This window comes from Excalfactoria chinensis, chromosome 19 (genome assembly GCF_039878825.1).
Source record: "Excalfactoria chinensis isolate bCotChi1 chromosome 19, bCotChi1.hap2, whole genome shotgun sequence".
NCBI classification, from domain to species: domain Eukaryota; kingdom Metazoa; phylum Chordata; class Aves; order Galliformes; family Phasianidae; genus Excalfactoria; species Excalfactoria chinensis.
In genome coordinates, this window is record NC_092843.1 from 7574909 (window position 1) to 7595009 (window position 20101).

At 45.2% G+C, this 20101-nt stretch overlaps 1 protein-coding gene across 1 annotated transcript; it reads right to left on the reverse strand.

Moving 5' to 3' along the window:
- HEATR6 (HEAT repeat containing 6) lies at nt 1-14799 on the reverse strand. The gene is made up of 20 exons (XM_072353448.1): nt 14593-14799; nt 14310-14417; nt 13767-13907; nt 12669-12784; nt 11541-11655; nt 11183-11284; nt 10971-11108; nt 9853-10136; nt 9561-9738; nt 9040-9246; nt 8405-8504; nt 7849-8204; nt 6836-6958; nt 6180-6266; nt 5080-5214; nt 3781-3903; nt 2621-2745; nt 1858-1954; nt 1498-1702; nt 1-1016 (listed from the first exon to the last, which is right to left on the reverse strand). Exons 1-20 carry the CDS (start codon nt 14791-14793, stop codon nt 466-468), a joined length of 3492 nt encoding a protein of 1163 aa, XP_072209549.1. The 5' UTR covers nt 14794-14799; the 3' UTR covers nt 1-465.
- Between the last annotated feature and the right edge of the window lie 5302 nt (nt 14800-20101).

A 20101-nucleotide genomic window follows, 5' to 3' on the forward strand; every position in this document is an offset into this window, starting at 1 on the left:
GAGGCAAAGCATGTTTGCTCTGAGCTGGTATTCAAATATTGGCACGTTTGGGTTTAGTGCAGGAACAGCAGAGCAGCAAAACTGGCAGTGCTTAAAAAAACAAAATTCTGCCCCAACCCTCTTTTACAAAAGTGATTTTGAATATAGCAGCATTAGTAACAAAACACTCTTGGAGCTCACACAACAGGCTCCATTTATAAAACATACCAAGAAGGAAAAGGCATTTGTTTTTCAAGGGGGAACACCGTTACAATTACAAACAAAACCAAGTGAGAACAACTTCTAGAGTTCATGGAAAACAAGAACATAAAGAACTGTTTAATGAGGTGCAAGGAGTGATTGAAGTTGGAAATCAACTGCTTGACAGCATCAACAGGAAACCATTCTTTTGGATGCTCTGCATAAATGAAAGCAGCGCATTTCCTCTCTTCGCACCATCGAAGTGCAAGTCCTGCTCACTCCTCTTCAGGCTTCTGTTAACTCAGTGGCACCAACGTGGTTTGTCAAGATCTCTTCTAGATAAACGGACACCCTCCCTCGAGTTTTGCACTCTGGCTGTTTCTCTACCCCATGCAGATGTTCAATAGCTCCTCTCAATAGTCTCTCTCTCTCACACAAGTCTGTGTGCGTTCCTGCTTCGTTGTCTTCTACTCCAGATTTCATATATTGCACAACATAGGATTTGATGGCATCACCATTTGCTCTTATGGTTTCCCAGATGAGTGGCAGGTCTGTGTTAGTCGCCAGACTCAACAAATGGAGCAGAGCCTGGCAGATCTGGGTCCTGAGGCTGGCGCTGTACTTGAATTCCAGGAAGTCCTCGGTGTCCTCACTCTTCTGCAGGGCTTCCACCAAGGCACTCCAGACATGGCAGAACTGCTCTGTGTGTCCGTAGCATTCCCTCCTGCTGGGGATGGAGAGGGCCATGGCCGATTTGATGCGGACTTTGAAATTTTTGCATGACTTCACCACGGAGGAAAGCGCCCCATACGCCTGTGTGGTCCAAGCAGCCTCTCCTGTCATTAAATAAATACTAACGATAAAAGCAAAACCACAAACCCATTTCGGGCACTCAAAATAGCAAAGAAAACGGTGACTGTATCTCCTAAATATTTAATGGCTTACGTGTTCTGTATCGTCTAATTAGACCCGTGCAAATAAGGAGCTATGAAAGTAGTTTTAAAGCAGGTTAACCTGCTGACGTTTTCCTGAGAGAAAAAATGTTTTGCTTTCCCATTTTCAATCCACAACTATGATCCCATTCCTTTCTAACATGACGCATCCAAGTGAAGGTAGCACAGTTATGACCATATTAGCGTTTTCAGGATCTGAACCTACTTCACTGATAAGAGTTCCCAGAAAGATGCACTTTTGGATATGACGGCACAATTCAGCTCCGTTTGCTTTCTCCCCTCTTCTGCAACACATTTCTAACAGAGCTTATCAGCCCCACAACCTGCTGTACAAAGACTGAGCCAGGGGGACAAGGCTACTCACCAAGAGGCAAGGCACTGTTCTTAAATACATTGCCCAGTGCGTAACAAGCATTCCAGCGCACTTTCATAGTGGCCTCACTCTCAACAGTGGAAACAAGGGCCTGGAGAGACTCTTCAATGGCTTCCCTAAACCTGGGGTGTGCTACGTGACACGGCTGCAGGAAGTGAAGCAGATTGCCAAGGGCCCTGACTGCATTGCTCTTTACCTGGAGAGGAAAACAAAAACATCAACTGGGAGAGGAGGATGCTGACCTGCAGCTCCCTGTTTGTTGGGGCAGAACATCCCACAGGCATGCAGCTAGTGCCCTTTTCAATAAAGAAATGCAACCACGATCCTCCACCCTCTTTCTTTAAGTCATACCTTGTCTTTGTCCTTGGATGCTTCGGTCGCAGACCGTAACATCTTCAACAGTAGGAGATCAGAGAATTCCTCTTGGAAACTTTGCCCCATTGTTTCCCTAGTAGAAGAATCACACTGTGAAAGACTGGCTCAGAAAATCCACTCTCAAAGATGTGATACAATCCTTTATAAAGTCGTATGAACAACCTTCACTCTTTAGAAGGCTAATATGTAAGGCAGACCTTACTACATGTGACCACTATGTTTATTAATTTAAAACCAAGCTATCAATGCAAGAAAGCCTGTTAGCAATGCATTAAGTTTGTAATAAAAGACAGAGGGCAATGAATTGCTCAGAGGCAATTCATTAGCAGGAATATATGATAACTATTTCTCTGTTAAAAATGTAACAGTTGGTTGGACATCCTTCAGTCTTTGACTTGAGGAAGTGTTAAATATTCATCAGTCCTACCTTTGGGTTACGTTGAAAGTAAAGTTACCAAGGAACACACAGCTACACAAAGTGACACACAAAAACCAGAACAGTAAGCTTGGTGTACGCACTGGAACTAATGACAAGAAAGACCCAAAACCAAGCAGTTGAGTCCAACACCAAGGGCAGTGGGAAACTGCTGACACTGCCCTGCACACAACTAGAAACGCTGGCTAAAGAGAGGTTACAAAGAAGCACTCGGTTTTGACACAGCAACCACAGATTTTGTCTTTTAGATACTAACTGCCCTCCAGCAATACAGGCACCGAGACGGGCTGTGCTTCCACTTACATGTTGACAATCAGAGTGTCTGTGAGGTTGCCCAGGGACCAGGCAGCTTTGGCACGGACACTGGGAGACTTGTCATGGAGGGAGTTCAGGATAGCATTTGCTGTGTCTGCTACAAACATCACATCCTATAAAGGAAAAAAAATCTGCAATTAGAAAAAGTTGTTTGTTTGTTTGTTTTGTCATTGCTACTTTTTTTAAATGGGTGATTTCCTTAGTGACAGACACACGAGCTTTGATAGGGAAAACAGGATCTCCACAGAGACCGCCTCTATTAACATATGGTTTTTTTAGGCGACAACTTTTAACATGTTTACTGTGCTTCCTGCACAGCTTTGTTTGATCTTTAATTAACAGTCCAAGCCTCCATGGTGACCAAGTTCACCGCTCTCCTGGGTAGCAGTTGCTGAAAGGTTTCACTGTATAATTTCATTTCATTGGTGCTTCAGTTACTTTGGATTTTAACATAATTACCTGGACTGCCATTCTTACACTCATTAAATCCCACCATTAAGAAAGTAATTGCTTTGCCAAACTCCCTGCTGAGCTGCTTGTTTTATCATCTCTTCTATGGCACTATATATTTCATTTTCATTCCTTTGCCCAAGATAAAGAATTTTTCTTTCAATATATTTGGACTGAACTCTCAATATCAGCTACTGCATCATTTTCAGTTAAAATTTAAGGCCACGTTGCAAAAATGAGTCTGCTACTCTAAGTGAGCTAAGATCATGTTGTTGTGGAAGCAAACCAGTGTTTTTCTCTATGTAAGCTTCACTTCATGGCTGTAAGCAAAACTGAAGCCTTCCCATCAAAATCTTTAGTTAAACTCAACAGAGTGCAGCTGCTCCCTTCTTCCCAGCATTACTTTATTGCTGTTCCTTTCCTACTCTGGTCTCCAAGAGCTTGGTGAAGGTCCTCTCCTCTTCTTGGGCTCCCTGATGAGGCACTCTGGGTTCTGCTTCATCTCACACAGAACCGCACTGATTTGTGTTCCCATACCAGGCAAGGGACAGATTGGGGTAGTAAAGAAAAACGATACATGCCAAAGACCAAAAGAATGAAGGAAGGCTCATTGCGAAAGAACTCATGTCCCCATCTTACGGTTCATCAAACTCATTCTAAAATGGTTCAAAGTAAGAAAAAGTTTAACTAGTTCTGACCTGACGAAGGCAAGAGAAGAGGATGTAGACCCCAAGGGCACGTACAGCAGCAGCTTTTACCAGTGGGGTCTCGCTGTGGTTCAGGCCAAGCAGCAGAGTGATGCACAGTATCTGCTGGTCGTTCTGAAATGACAGACAGTTATGGCAACAAGAGAGGAAACAGAAAACAAAACCGTCCCACAAAGAAAAATAGCCAACAAATACTCTGAGAGGCCTTAATACATGGCATCTATAGAAAACTATTATTCAGAGTGTACTCTTTTCTTCAAAGTAAATTGATGGGCATTTGATGATGCCACGCAGGAAACTGGAACGCTTCCAGAGAAAATGTTACCTTGTTGCTGTTAGATAATACTGTGAAGGAAACTAAATATTAACTGTCATCCAAACGCAGAAGGTAAATGGCCCATCAGAAGTAAAACAAACTGGATAGGTTCCTTTTCCTGTCTTACTTCACTCTTCCCACTTTGTGAACAAGGACAACAAGGTAGATTAAGTTCATCCTGGACAGATTGTCAGTTTACCAGCCCGCAACAAAGATCTTTGTTTCATCAGAGCAAAGGGTCAGGGTGGGCACTGACTTGACCCCACATGGCCACGGGGACAAGAGAGTGTACAAGATCAAAGTACAGAGTGATGAAGCACATGCTGTACTTGGGAGAAACCAGGCTGAGAATTCCAGAGATATTGCTGCACTGGCAATTCTTGGGCAAATGAGATCTGGCAAAGTACTCCCCATCAAGAAGGGCACAGTGACACAAAAGGAGCTGCACAATGCAGTGGTGATACACTGCCAAGGCTTTCATGTTTAAGAGCATATTTCATGTTGCAAAAGGAGAGGAGGGCCAACATATTCATTTGCTTCCGACAGGGCAAACACTGCAGCTTAATGTTTTAAAAACTAGCCAAGAGAAAAAACATGCATGTGAATTGGTGAACAGTCCACGGCTGTTAAGCCAGCTGTCTCTTCAACTGCTTAACCAGCAAAATAGCAACCCTTCACCCTTCCCATGCAATGAAATTCCTGCCCTCCCATGCATCAATAGTCAAGGCTGAGCATTCACAGCAGGGCCAAAGAACTTCTGTGACCCACAGTTTAATTGTTTTGTGAGACTAATTACTCCCAATATTGCCTTTTCCAGTCTTCAATGGTCACAGTTTACTCTGAATGCAAAAAAACATTCTCTCATTCTCTCCCTTCTCCCTGTAAATGTTAAGGGTTTTATATTTCCGTAATGCAGTAGTCAAGAAAATATCTCCATAGGTAAGAATGCTGAGCTAATAGGAGTGCTTTATTACCTGCAGACTGCTGAAAGCTTCTGGCAGGATGGAGGACAGAGCATCACAGGCACTCGTCTGAAGAGTTGCATGTTGAGAATTCTGGAGAGCACCAGGTAAAGGGCCATTCAACATCATGGTCCAGAAGGTTACAACCTACAGACACAGCAGTTTACCTATTTAAACTCAGCAATTATGCTGAAGTTCCATAATAATTTGTCTTTTTCTACTGTCATCCAGAAGACATACTTACAGCAGGCAGCATAACCTCACAGAAAAGTGATTACAGCTGTTTGGAACCCTAAAATAATTAGCACCAAAAATACAATGTTTTCAAGACATTTTAGTAGTGCTACAAAGCACTTGTTCACCGAGTTGTTCCTTCTCAAGGGCACACACACACACTTGGATTAGATTGCATTAGGTAGAATAACAATTCCATTTTTGAAATCACACAGACGGGTATTTTCATTTGCCTGACAATTTACATTCATATCAAGTAACAGAAAGCCGGTGCTGCTGGACACATTTCCTGCCTGGAAGGGTCACTGGTGACAAGCTTAAAATTTAGCTTAATCTAAAGAACTTTATAACATTTCCCTGTGTTCACAGAAACAAACAGGTCTACATTACTACTACAATGCCAGTTCCCCAGCTTCAGCAAACCCATCTAAACAACAGCCTCAGGCAATGAATGTTTCTGAAGTCACATACAAGGTTGTGGCCACCCTCACTCCACATGTAAGCAGACTCCTGTAACAGTGCAAGCTCACCACAACTCTAAACATGTTTTTATGTGATAGTAATGACACACACAAAGCCTGAACTGGTCTTCCAGCTTGCTGACTTACGTCAGACAGGAAAAAGATGGATAAGGAAAGGCAGAAAGGCAGTGTTAATGCCATGTAAAAAGATTACTTGCCTACCAGCCAAAATGAATGCCAAATTAATGCAGAAAACTGCAGAAATTGTACATACCAGCACCTATAAAGCTGCAGGGTACTTACTTCCTTTCTGCTTTCCTGTGACTGATTTATCAGTTTCCACATCAGAAACTTTGAAGGGAATTCAAGAAAGGAAGCTCAAATAAGCAGAATCTGAGCGGGAGCCCACACACTCACCATGCTGATTGGCACTCTCTTCTCAGGAGCAACAGCTGAGTCGGGTTTGTGCTGCTGTACTACACCCGTGCCCAGCTCCTCCAGAAGCTGCAAGGAAGCAGAAAGCAACCAGGCCTTTATCAGGGTGACTCAAGTATCACCAAACTACAGAAATCTTTATCTAGGACTATAGCTGTATTTTTGTTCTCTGGGTAAAGAAGATCCAGTATTAATTTTTTCTCTATCCTGTCCACACTAGTGAAGGAGCCAGAGGAAAAGCCTTTCTTACACGGAGACTCCAGCTAAAGAAGTATAACAAACAGTTGAGTAAAGACAAAATCTCTGAGTTTTTCATTGGGTAACAGACCACAGTTCATGCACCAAGTGATGATAAATTAGGGAAGGGCCGGTGTTGTAGTACACGCGTTTCCCAAACTTCTCAGTGAACTCAGCAGGGTACCAAACCTCTACTCAAAGTTCAAGACTGGAAGGTCACAATGCATTTCTGCAAGTGCAGCACACCGCCACTTTGAAAAGCACCAGTTTATCACAGAGTGCTGCTACATGAAACTTGCAGACTCTCTGAATATTCACCATTACTCATCTGTATTCACAAAGCACACTGATTGACAAAATTGACCTGACAGAACAATACTGGCCTTTCCTCACACACTTACTTTGGCTCCATGAAGCTGAATGGATGGATCCATTTCTTCCATGCATTTGCAAGCCACTTCTCCAAGTTCTAGCAAATAGCTTTGAGCCATAGAGAAATACCCTTTCACAAGAAGAGCTAACACCTAAACACAAGCAAAAGATAAATTCAGTATTTTTTTTTCCTTCTATTAAACCAAAATACCCCTAATACAGAGAGCAAGTTAACAGGGTAATCAACACAGCAGACATACACTGAAGTATAATGTAACAGGTACACCTTACAGCACAACGTCTAGAATAGTAGAGCTAATTGAAACCCTTCCAATTCCATTATCCTGTTCAAAAAAAGAGCCACAAAAGCACTATCAGGTAGCAACTCAATGAATTATTTACTATAAGAGAAGTCTCCTGTAGTGAAAAAAGCTATTGCCTGTAAGAGCAATACATTCTGCATCTCCTACAACACTGCTGCTGTGCTCTGCAAATATGCACCATTCCAGAAGTATGAGTTTTTCTGTGATGCACATTACAAAATATTACCATTTTCTGTGGTTACATGAAGAAAAACATGGCCAAGTCTTAACATACACGAGTACTTCTTTAGTCACACCAGTACCATCCCACAGCTCTCTGTACTCTGTTTACCAATTGCAGAATTCTTCCCCCATTTTCTATCAAAACTTCAAGATAGATTCTGTATGGAGGAATTTGCACGAGGGAGACTCACAGCCTCCAGCAGATGCCAGCACACACAACTAAACATTTAAACATAACAAAGACACAAAAATGACAGGCAGGTGAACTCATTGCTGCAGCTTTACTACGGGATGGTTTTTCTGTGGCCACAAGCACAGAATCAAAATGTTAGCATTCTTTCAGTCACAACAGACCAGAAATGCTGCTCCAGCAAATGCTTTCGCCTACAGCTCTCTGCAAGAGCTAGGAGCAAAGGCAACCCACGAGACTCAGCAGGCCTGAGGCTATGTGATACTGTGCAAGATGATTGCTTTACAAGCTAACTGCTCATTCTCACCTGCAAGGATTCCAGTCGAACAGGAGATGGTTCATAAACACTCCCAGATGGAAAGTTAGCATCGCTGTCAGAACAGGAATCCTCTCTGGGCAGAACAATGACAGAAATACAAAGACGAATAAGCCAGCATGGTTCTGGAGGCAAACATCCTGATGGATTCTCTGGAGATTCCCCTTCCAAGGGGAGTGCTTTTCTCCACTGCTCAGAAAAACTAAAACGATGAGGGGTTGCACTACCACTGTTGCTTAGCCCTGAAGAACTGGGCTGCTGTAAAAGTAGCTGCACCTCTGGTAAAGGTGCTTGGGCAGATACGATAGCCCCTAATAGTGTGAGACTAGAAACTCGAACATTAACATCTGCAAGAAAGAACAGGGAGGGGAAAGAGAAAGCCAATTAGCATCTCATTGTTGCATCAGTCTCCTTCATCTGTTTTCAGATGAGACACATCATAACATACAATTTGGTAGTGCTCTCTCTAATTATGTATATATTGTATATTAACCAACGCTAAATTAAGGACTAACATGTAAAAAGAGGCTTCACACAGAACACAAACCTTTATGGCAAATGTATGGCTTTATCTGGTTCCAAACTCTTGTCAGCAACCCAGGATTTAAACGGCTGTACGGTGCATTTGAAACCAAATTTGCAAGGCACTGAAACAAATAAAAGAACATATGTGGCATGGTGGTTACAGTGTCTGGCCTCCAGCAGATTGCATTTTATGACAGTAGTTTAGGTCATTTCTGACAGCTAATTATCTGAGGACACCTTAAAACAAATGGCCCAATTATCTGCTATTGAAAATTGGTTGCAAGCTTGGCTCCTACTGTGACCTGGCATAAAGATCAAGTCATTTCAACAGCGCATGAACAACTTTTGCTTTTCAAGAAGGCTGTTCAGATTCAGGTTTCAAAGCCAGGGTGAGCCTCTAGAATCATTTCATAGGTTCACTTATCTCAATAAATAAAGAAAGAAAGAAATGCAGAACAAGAAAAATGCACTGAAAAAAAAAAAGCCTAGGACTTCGCAGAAAGCCTCAGTCACTGTTGTCACTACATCACAAGGCTTCAGTCTATTTGCCCTTCTTCTTCACCCCTGCTCCTTAACAGCCACAAGAACTTTCAGGCAATCTTTCTTCAGAAGTCTAGAGACCAATTTCAGCTCTCGTGCAGCACTTGAAAGTTTTACCTTGATTATCTGAGTTAGTGTTTGAGAAGACGATTCTGCCACCAGGGCTAGCAGCAGGCAGCGGTGCAGCTCCCGGATGCTAGAAGCAATAGTTACAGAGAAGGGAGTAAAAGCTCTCTTGTGATCATTAGCATCTTCAGCAATAGAAAGAAACTGCTTAGAACCTTCCAGAATGGCTGAGAGAACTTGAAGAGAACAGGCACGTGTCTGAAACAATAAAACATTTTTGTTAGCTACAGCAGATCTTTTAAGAATCCACTATTTTCTCCTAGGCCCTCTTAAATACTCATCTCAAGCACATGATTTGTACCACATTCTTACTATGCAGTATAACTTCAGGAACCATTACACCAGAAATGAGTAATGACTGTAATTGGTTTCCTTACATCCCCTTTTATTTCTTGTGGTACAGAGAGCAAGCAACACAAATACAGCTGAAGTCTGACTAAAGGCCAGAGAAGACAACCCTTGCAATTAATACATGGAAAATACAATGCATCATCTATTCAGGACTGTCTCACCTTAGGAGAAGGGTCCTTTAAAGCAATAGTCATCAAGGACACTGACTGCGGGCTGCCAATGCCGGGTGCATCAGGAACAAATGCTGACCAGTAGCCATAAAGAATTCTTTTTTCTATTGACTTTATAGCAGAGAGGAAACACGCTAGCGCCCCTTGACGAACTTTGGCTTGATAAGATCTTAAAAAATAATAATAAACGAGAACATTTAAAAAATAACAAAAAGTGTAAAGTAATGGACTTAACCTAGTATTATATGCTACTATGCTTTACGTTTACATGAAGAACAATAACCTCATTTTGCTCTGTATTCCGCCTTCAGCATCAGAATATTCTGACTCACTGCTGCTGATTCTTTTCCAGCTAGTACCATGTGAAGGTAAGGGATCCTTCCCAGCAGGCACACATACAATATCTGATGCACAAGCCCGAGGATCCACACAACGACTGTTCTCCAAGTTTAGTTTCACCACATCTGCTCCGTGGTTCGATTCATTTCCTGTATCACACAAATCTTCTTTTCCTTCTTCTGCAAACTCTCCCTTCTTTTGTTTTCCTTTGGACTTCTTTCTTCGGTTCTGTTGTATGAAGAAAGCTAGATTTTATATATATGTATATATCCAGGAAGATGTTCCATCGCTTTATAGTGGTACATCCTTTACCAAGGGAAAAATAAAATCCCAACTGAAAACAAAACAACTTTTAATCCACAAGAAAAGCAGAGTTCAATATAGTAAATCATGCCCTCCGTATAGGACATTAACATGTAACAGCTTTAGTTTCCAAGAGTTGTTTCTAGATGAAATTTAATTTACCCAGAAGAGTTATCACTACTATTTAGTATCTTCTGTGCAACAATACATATGACTGCACTAAGAAGCAATATGTACAACACTGTGCATAAAAAACAACCTGTATAAGGATTAAGCAGAACAGACGAGGAAACAAGGAAAAAGAGGGAAAAAAACCACCAAAATAACAATAATTAAAAAATAATGTATGTTTTTAAATCAGTCACTAGATGAACCTGACTTCTCTCAGGAACAGTCAAATAATTTTCCAAGTGCTAGGAGACAAAATGCAATTTATAAAATAAGGAACTCTGCCTCGTCTGCAAGCACCAATTCCGTGCCTTCAGGCCAAGGATTCTTGGCTGCAGAAGAATAACTGACGCACGCAGCTTAAGTCAAGTAAATCCATCTCTGCAGTCATTTGTAAACTCGGGGCAAAACCAAAGCATTTCAATAGTTCAGAGACATACAACTGATACCATAAAAGCAAAAAAAAAAAAAAATACAAAATGTATCACACGCTCAGAACACAGAAAGCCTGTTAGCCACCAATGCCATACCAGGTAATATGCAACCACAACAAACACATGAGTTCAGTAAAGGAGTATTACTTCAGCTTACCCCTGTGGGCTTAAAGGCAGCCGGCTCTGGTTGCTCCTGTTTGACAGGTGATCTTTTGTCATACTGAGGTAATGGAGCTGGGTACAAGGCTGCAGGCATCTCTATGCTCAGCCCTGGCAGCCCATGAAACATACATTTCTGAAACAACAACAAAAGCGTTTGTGTATTTTTCCTTTTCAGCACGTGTCTTCAGTGTCAATTTAAGTAATTACCTTTAATACTGCAAGGAGAGATCCAAGTTGGTCAGTTTGCATTATCTTCATCTTCCCACCATTCAGAAGTGACTGGATACCTTTCAGTGCATTTTGTAGCAACTGAAAACAAAAACAGAATTACTTTCTTTTCCTGCCCAGAACACTGAAACTTCACATATTTCAAATGACTTTTTAAGCAGTTACAGCTTCACTCAACGAAGTAGCTGTGACAGTTATTTACATTGTCCGGTTAAAACAAACACAAAAAAATATTTAATCAAAATCTCAGCTGAAAGTAGCCCAAATATCTTACATTCCAAACTCCAGTATTCCAACAGCCAATCTCCTAATTAGAGTATTCCAGACTGACACTTACCATGCAAAAGACAATGTCATCTACATTAGAGGCTTTTGAAGACTGCAGAACACTTAGGAATGTTTGAAAACAGATACTTCTGTAGGGCTCATCCAAGCATGGCTGTCCAGGCACACTAAACAAAAGTGAGAAACAAATCATTGCTTCACAGCTTTATAAAGTTACACAGACTCAGATGCAAACCCTCCTCTAGGCTGTGGAGCAGAGCCTCAGACAGACTGATAGCTCTTTGAAAAGGATCAGCTCTACTACTATAAAGAACAAAGGGAAACCTGCACTAAGAGCTCCCACAATTCTAGCATGCCTTACAGCTCCCTGCTTCTGTGGCTACCTTTTCAATTACTATGAATCTCCAGGCATAGCTCAACAAGCTGTCACGCCTACAAATGATGAAAGGCAAGAATTTGCATTTAAGGGGACCTAGTATGACTTCCGTCAGTTCTTAGCTCCCACATCTCTCAATTTTAGTGTGCTGAACATTCTAATGTCTACTTGATTTAATGTACAAAGAGAGGGCAACTGTGTCACTTTAATCTCTGCTGTCTTAAGTACCATACAGTAAAAGCTGGACAAGGCTGCAGTAGCTTTTGTCATTAAATAAAATCTTTTTAATGGATTCCTAAGCATCTGTTTCCAGCACATTTAATTACTTCAAGCCATTACTGCATGTTTGGTAATACTCAAAGGACAATTCTAGTATTACAAGTGATTTTCCTGAAATAAGAATCACAGAATAGCTGAGGTTGGAAGGGACCGTCTAGTCCAACCTCCTTGCTTTAAGCACAGCCAGGCAGAGCAGGTTGCACAGCACCGTGTCCATTCAGATTCTGAATCTCCAAGCACAGACATTCCTCCCAGCAGTCGTTACAGGACCAGACAAAACTTTTTATTTCCTTCTCTAAATATTTCCACGATAGCACTGCTTCTGGAAGTCTGAGACTTTACAGTTTCTATCCATAAATGATACAATCAATAGCTCAGAGCACTAAAGACTTACGTTTCAAATTCACACATATGCAGCTTACAGGTCCTGCATTCACTGCTCCTAGCACAGAGCAGACCTGCCTGTGTTGTCAATGTACGTCATCTAAAGCACCCACTCCCCCACCTGTAAGAGTCTGTATGCACCTGAGACACAGGTTTGCCATGCTGTGTACTGCTGCCCTCCTGACTTCCACGTCGGGCTGAGCAGGATCGCTGAACTGTACCAGGAGTCCCATCTTGCCCAGCAAATCCTGCAGGTACTAAAACAAATCAGCCAAAGTCATTAAGGGTCAATGCTCTTCCCTCAGCCTGCTGGCTCTGTTTGGTAAATAAACATATCATATTTATGCTACAAGAAAAGATTCATCAGCTGCATCTTCAAATTCCACGGACAGATTGTGTTTACTGAAACGATGAGATTACTATCTCCAAAGTTCTCCTGTTTTGTATTTTAAAAAGTACTAAGTGTGAGCATAGTTCAGACTGAGTCACAATGTATGCCATCTTCCCAGACATAATTCTAAGTTAATGACAACTGCTGTACCAAGCTTCTGCAGTTTTCTAGGCTACAAACCCACGCAAGCTGGCAGCTCCAACACTGCTAACATCACTACCTTGTGCTTCAGCCAAACTGCAGAAACTGCAATGCAAACTGCCAAGAGCTGGGGAGAGCAAGAGAATTCATCAAATCAAACACTACCAGTTACACTGCAGCAAAAAGAAGCTTTGTGCAAACTTTGGCTATGACACCGGACAACTACTGCTTCAAAATAGCTTTGAGACCACTGCACAGCAAAGACCAGATCAGGCTGCAGGATAAATTTCGGGATCCTCAATAGAGATTGCACAGTGCCTTGCAATTTGAAGCTCCCCACATTCCTTCTGGTTGTCACATGGACAGATCAAAGCGTTTAGTCTGCAGACTGAGCCTGGCGCCCCTCTTCTGTTGTATGCCTCAAGCCAGATCCTGGATGGACCCTACCAGTGTTGCATGCAGGTACACCATCAGTGAGCATAGGAAAAATCTTGCTATTTACTGATTATTAAAATACACACCTAACACACCTGCAATTCAACTTTTGCACAAATACTATGCATGATTATATTGGGATCTAATCTTAACCAAAAAGGAATGGTGATTTGAGAACAAGACACATTTTTATCTGAAGAGGAAAAAAAAAAGATGAAACAGTAAAGGATGAAAACCTTTCTTGCTTACTTTCTCTTAGTTTGTAAACACACCTTCTGACATTTAGGTCCATTATTGTAAACAACAGCTGCTAAGGCTTGCAGAATTTCAACGTGTGTCCAAGAGCTGCATTGCTTAAGAGCAGAGATGCAGTAAGAGAGAAGAAAATTCAAGTTCTGTTCATCGACTACCACCTGTCATAACAGAGAAGGATTATGGTCAAGAAAGCAGCATTATCCTGCACTGATCAGTGTGCTGATACCCCCACTGCTACAGATTTGGGTAATCCAGCTGTTAAAATTACACATCATCACAAAATTAGAAATTTACACTTAAGAAACAGAGAGGTGCACATGAGCATCCTATAGCCACGAGTACTCCCCGAGAGCAGCCTTTACACGAGGAAGCCCCCAGTCACACTAGAGCCACAGGTCAGAACCTTGGCAAAGAGTAAAGGACACTGCACTGAAAATCCAAGGAACTCGGCACGAGGTCAGTTCCACAGCCCCACAGAAGTGGCAAAAGGTCCCTCTGGCTCAATGGGGGACCAGGGAGATAGCACAGCGAGGTTATAAGGCACAGCCAGTTTCTCCTACCTGGAACCTGTTAAGCAGGTGATGGATGAGCTGACAGACTTTGCTGACGAGATGCTCCTGGTCGAAGTGAACCAGCTGGCAGGCCTGGGCGAGCAGGACACAGACATCCTGGGGAAGAAAGCATCGGACGGTCATCGAGAGGCTGCACAGCTCGAGCGCTGCCAGGCCCTGCCCGGAGTCCCCGGCTCTCACGGAGTCGCTCCGGCTGCAGCAGCGCTCGAGACCCGACACGGGCCGGGCCCCAGCCGGCCGCGAGCCCCCGGCACGAGGCGGCGCCCGGTACCTGCGCGCTGGGCCCCGCAGCCGGCGCGGGCCCGCAGTTCTCGGAGATGAGCTGGTCGAACAGCAGGTGCAGCTCGGTGCGGCGACCGCCGGCGGAACGCTCCGCGCCGGGCTGTGCCCGCAACGCGCCCAACCGCACCAGGTAGCGGCGGAACGAGCCGCCCGGCCCCGCTTCCCGCGCCGGGACCGCCACCGCCGCCATCTTCCGCCCTTCCGGCACTGTCGCTATGACAACGCGGAACGCTTCCGGGGCGGCTACGGCGGCCGGGGGGGGCACGGGCCGGGCGGCCATGGCGGCAGGGGGCAGTGCTGGCCCTGCTGGCCCTGCAGTAAGTCTGTGAGGTTGTCAGTAACTGTACGGGTGTCTTCCAGTGTTAACTGACGTTTGATAAATCGTGAATGCTCTCTGGTAGGAAGACAGAGCGGCTGAAATGTGGCTGAAATTTCTCCCCCTGGAATTCTGTGTGCTACAATTAGGATTTGACATTGGTGTTTTCAAAGTGAATCCGTGGAACTGGATTGCTCAGCTCCTTTGAAGTTCCCAGAGAAGAATGGAACATGGCTCTCCGGGATGCAGGCTCTTACCCTATTGATCTCAGGAGTTGTGATAGGCTTACAATCATGGAGAGGTGTCCTCCCCACACAGCAGCAGCCCCGGAGTCGGTTCTGTCTGGGTCCCACCTGCCCTGCCCCAGCTGCCCAGCAGAGAATAACCGGCCTGCAGAACAACCGGCCTGTAACTCTCATCATTATTTCAGGGAGTTTCTTTGCCAGGCCCTCCAGGTCCGTCCTGCCTCCAAACATGCTGACATTTCACTTCTTAGCAGCAGGATTTCAGAGCAGATGAAATGTGAATCAAGGAAAATCTTCCTGCCCGGGGAAGCAAACACAAAATGCAGATTCTCCTCCCTGGGATGTTCGGCTATGGAGATGCAGTGAGTGCCCCACCAGCAAGGCGCTGCAGTTCTCCAAAGGCACGTGCAGATTCAGTGCAGCACTTAGCTTTATCTCCGCTGCTGCCAAAGGTGTCTCCCACTGCTTTCTGGCTGTTTTCCCAGGCCAGCTGACGGACAAACAGTGCTGGCTCCAGGCGTGTTTGCCCCTGAAGGACAGACACAGATACTTGAAATATTTTCCTAATCTCATTTTCTCATGCAAGCAACTGCTGGCGCTGTCAGGGATGTTGCTCTGTGGGACAGCATGTGGGATGGCCAGAGAAGCCCCAGCACCCAAGGGAAGCAGGAGGGAGACCACCCACACTGCTGGGGCCCTGCTGTCCCATCAGGATCCCCTACTCGTCTCCCTAATTGGTTCATCAGGATAATTCCTTCCCTCCAGTGAGGGCATTATACCTCCTTCTAAATGGAAGTGCTGCACTCTGAGGTCACCCAGCCCTCCTGAGAACTTGGGCTCAGGTTTCCAAAGCTATTTCTGGGAAGGACTACCAGACTTATTTAACATGGCATAAATAGGCTGTGCTGGGAGCTACTGCTGAGATCCAGTGCAGTGATTCAGGGGCGCAACAGATACTGATCAGCTGTGATCCAGCCTGTGCTCCTGCTGCCCGGGCTTTGTCTTCCCTGGATCTGGCAGAGGCTGAGACATCTAAAGCCACCTCTGCAGGTGCTTAGAAGTGCCATAAAGGAACTCTGAGGAGCAGCTCAGATCGCTCGTGTCTGCTGGGAGGAGAATGTGGGATCCAAAATGCAGCAAACAGCTGGGGCTGGGAGAGAGCTGCGCTGGCTGCCAGGGATGCACACCAACCATGAGCTAATCCCAACCAAAATAGGAGTGAAATCATAATTCATCTGCATAATTCATGTGCATAATTTTATCTTCGCTGTATTTTCTCCAGGGATGTATTCTAGAAAATGCTTGCTTTCCCCTCCCCTCTTGTCCTTCCAAAAAGTGTCATAGATACAAATCATTGGAGACAGCGAGGGGTTGTAGCTTTGCTGGGTTACCAAATAAATGCTGCATTTCTCTTGAGCTCCTGGTCTATGTCTTGGCAAGTGATGCAGGTTGAAACCGTTGTATAGACAAGCAGGCTTGAAACAATCACAGGATTTTAATTGCTTTCATTGTGAACCCTGGCTGCTGATTGTATCTTTATGAAAAACTAACAGTTTGCACTTGAAAATGCTAAAAGTGTTAGACAATAATGGCAATTAGGGATAATTATAGTTATTCTGAAGCAAGGATTGGACTCCAAGAAGACACCCAGGAAGAACAGAAAGCATTGCCCTGTTTACTCCACAGACTACAGCCTGCTTTTCATATAGTGTGAGAGTTGCCAGTTAAATTGCTTAATGATTTTCTGTGAAGTATTTAAGCACCATGATGTCTTGAACCGGCCCAGCTCTGCCGGAACTGCAGGTGTCAGCGTTGCTGGGGACAGTCACAACACAAAGCCCAGGCCTGGCACCAGTGCTTGCTGAGTCACACCCAGCCCTGCGCTGCGTGAGCCACTGAGCACCAGGGACTCAGCACCCAGGGACCTCAATGGAAAGGGCCAGGCTGTACCTGCCCTCAGCCCCAGCATTTCAGGGGATCCTCAGCAGCACAGGCCTAGATTGACCCTTCCAAACTGGCTGATGGTCCGGGTCTGTTGCTCTCTGCCAGGTCAGCGTGATCCCTTCAAGAAAGACTTTTAGAACCGAATTGACAAAAGAGGTTTTGTCCCCATCAAAGCTTTGGGCTTTCCTCAAAAACAAAACACACTTCTTTCTTCCCAGTTCCGTGCTGTGGGCTGGGTGCAAGCTATTGCTGCATTCAGGTGGCAGTGGGGCCACATCCCACCTGCACCTAGACCCCAAAACCACCAGCATGAGATCCTGAGCCTGGAATGGAACATGTAACCTCTTGCTCATGGAAAGATGTCTGTGTAAGATAGGATATCCATTTCTCTGACTCAGATTAAGCAGCACAGGGCTAAATCCTGTCGTGACAAGACACTGGGAAACGCTTTTCCCAGTTGTGGTTTGGGTCCTTGTACCCACAGCAGCCCCCAGCCCGCTCTGCAGCCCCCAGCCCACACATGCTGCTCAGAGGTGCTGCTGTGACTCTGCGAACAAAGGCTGCCTTCATGATGCACGGGACTGCTGTGGCAAATTCCTGGGATGTTTTTATGGGCTGTAACCAATGCAACGGGAGAGAAGAGCTCCCAGCAGCCTCCTCCCCCTGAAAGTACTCAATTCACACCAGGCTGGGAGGAGGTGAAAGGAAAGGCCATGCACGTGTTGAAGTGTAGGGGGATTGCAGCAGCTCTCTCACAGACTCTTTTCTACTCACCAATCACTAAAACAGCTTCTGCAGGAAGTAAGACAAGCCCCTCCAGGGCCAAATGGAGCTGCTCCTGGAGCTTAACACTGGGCCAAATGCCCCTGGGCACAGAGCAGAGCCTCAGGCTGCCCCCAGGCCTCCTGCAGAACGGATGGGGCCAGAGCACGGCCCTGCAACCCAAACCTGCAGCCTGGAGCAGCTGGATACAAAGAGAAAGCCCAAGACTAAAAACCAAGAGGAATCCATCTGGAGACTGCACAGGCAATCTGAACAGGTCAGCAAGGACCTGACATGTTTTGAACCAGCGCAGATGCTGCATCCTGCTTTACAGCCATCCCCATCCTGCTCTGCTCCCCACCCAGCACAATGCCAGGAGAACTCAGGGATGTTCCAGCCCACCCTTCCCCAGGCACAGCGCTGGGCAGGGGCTCATCTCCCTTGTTTCCCCCATGCTGGGTGTGAGGCCACCGGCGCTCGGTGTAGGACAGCCCTCGGTGTAGGACAGCCCTCAGGGAAGCTTGCAGGGGGGCTGAAGAAGTTGCTGACCTGAGGAAAAGCAGTTATTTGTCTCAGCGGTAATGAGTTATTATTACTTAGCCTCAGCTAGATGCTGCCTTAAGGGAAGAAGCATCTGATCGTCTTTTAATAAACACAGTTTATCCTCCTGTGAGGAACCTGCAGCTCCCATATCCATCCAGCATTGAGGCATATGGCTTCGGCACAGGCTTTGTTGCTATGAGTCACAGTCTGGCAAAGGGTGTGGGAGATGCTGCTCAATAAATAGAACAAAGCAGGGAAACCTCGGGTGGGCAGGAATGGCACAGCCCTGCTTCCCGCACCAAGTGGCATCAGCTCTTCAGGATTTACCAGGCAGGGACTGAGCATGAGATAAAAATGATTTCCATGTTTTTTCTCTCTTCATCTCAAACCTCCCACAGAAACACTGCAAAAAAAGGAACACGTCCTTCGGGTATCACGTTTATCAGCAACAGGCTCTGCTCCATGTGCTCAGGAAAGACTAACGCTGCAATGCCTGCAGAGTGACTTTGCGAGGTGGAAGGACGGAAATCACACACACACAGCCCTTGGCATCCCATGGGAGTAGGCTGCAGTGCCCAGCCCCCGACTGGGTGCCCAGAGGTAGGAGGATCTCACCATCACTGGGACCCTTACCAGAGGCACAGGAGGACACAGAGGAGAATATTGTGCCCATGCAGCAAGGAGGCAGGGCTGGCTCCTGCACCTTCTCCAGCTGCTTTATTCCAAGTTCCCTCCATATAGAAATAAATCCAAGGTAATGACTAATAGCATGGAACACAGCCACCAAAAAAGTGCCTGCGCAGTCTTCAGTGCCTCAAAATGGCTTTTGCAAGGCCACATCTGGAAGAAATACTCTATGCAAGGAACTTGCAAATTTGGTTTGTGCAACAAAAAATAATGTGCCATTCTCCCCAGCCATGATCCACAGTTACCTGCAGCAAATGCACACACACGGCTGCAGGCATCAGCCTGAGCCCACCAGCAGCAGCCAGCAGCTCAGACCCTGCTGCCATCAGACATTTTCTGAATGCCCACGGAGCAGAACAGTAACATATACTGAGTTCACATTTAAGTAATGTATTCTTTTTTTTTTTTTTTTTTTTGCTGTTTTCTCCCCCAAACAGCTGGAAGTAGTTTATTTCTCCAGATGTTTCCCCCACAGACACATATCCCCCACTCACTTCTCCGGATCCAGATGTTTCCAAATAGCTCAGTGTTCTTGCTGACACTGAGCAGGCATCCCAGCTTGCTGCTGGCCTCTCCAGCACAGACACAGTTAACACTCCGAGGCATAATGCAGGCCACCTGCACATGGTGGAAATTGGAGACAAATGTGGAGCACAGCAATGGAAAAATTCAAAGCCAAAAGCTGTGTCAGACAGCATCTGGGGAGAACAAGGGAAAGGCAGTGGGACACAGAGCGCTGTGTTAAAGCCTCAGCTGTGCAGGTGAGCAGGGCTTGGTGCCTTCCTGCTAAAGGTGCAAGTTAGAGCTTCTATTTCTTAGCCTGAAGGGGGATTTCTGCTGCAATAACACATCTAAGGAAACAAAAAACTCATTTTCTTCTGGCATGTGTCAGCTCCAAGGTATGGCATCCCTCCAGGATTCCACTTCCCACCAGGGACCAGCTTACACCAGCACCACAACCATGGAATGAAACAGGCTTCCCCATTGACAGAACAGCCCTG

Excerpts from the sequence above, each read along its gene's own strand:
- HEATR6 (XM_072353448.1), bottom strand. The coding sequence starts at position 14,793 with ATGGCGGCGGTGGCGGTCCCGGCGCGGGAAGCGGGGCCGGGCGGCTCG. Across the intron at positions 6,959-7,848 it reads TTCGACTGGAATCCTTGCAG|GTGTTAGCTCTTCTTGTGAA; the intron begins GTGAGAATGAGC and ends GCTTGTGTTTAG. Across the intron at positions 3,904-5,079 it reads AAGCTTTCAGCAGTCTGCAG|AACGACCAGCAGATACTGTG; the intron begins GTAATAAAGCAC and ends CTGTCATTTCAG.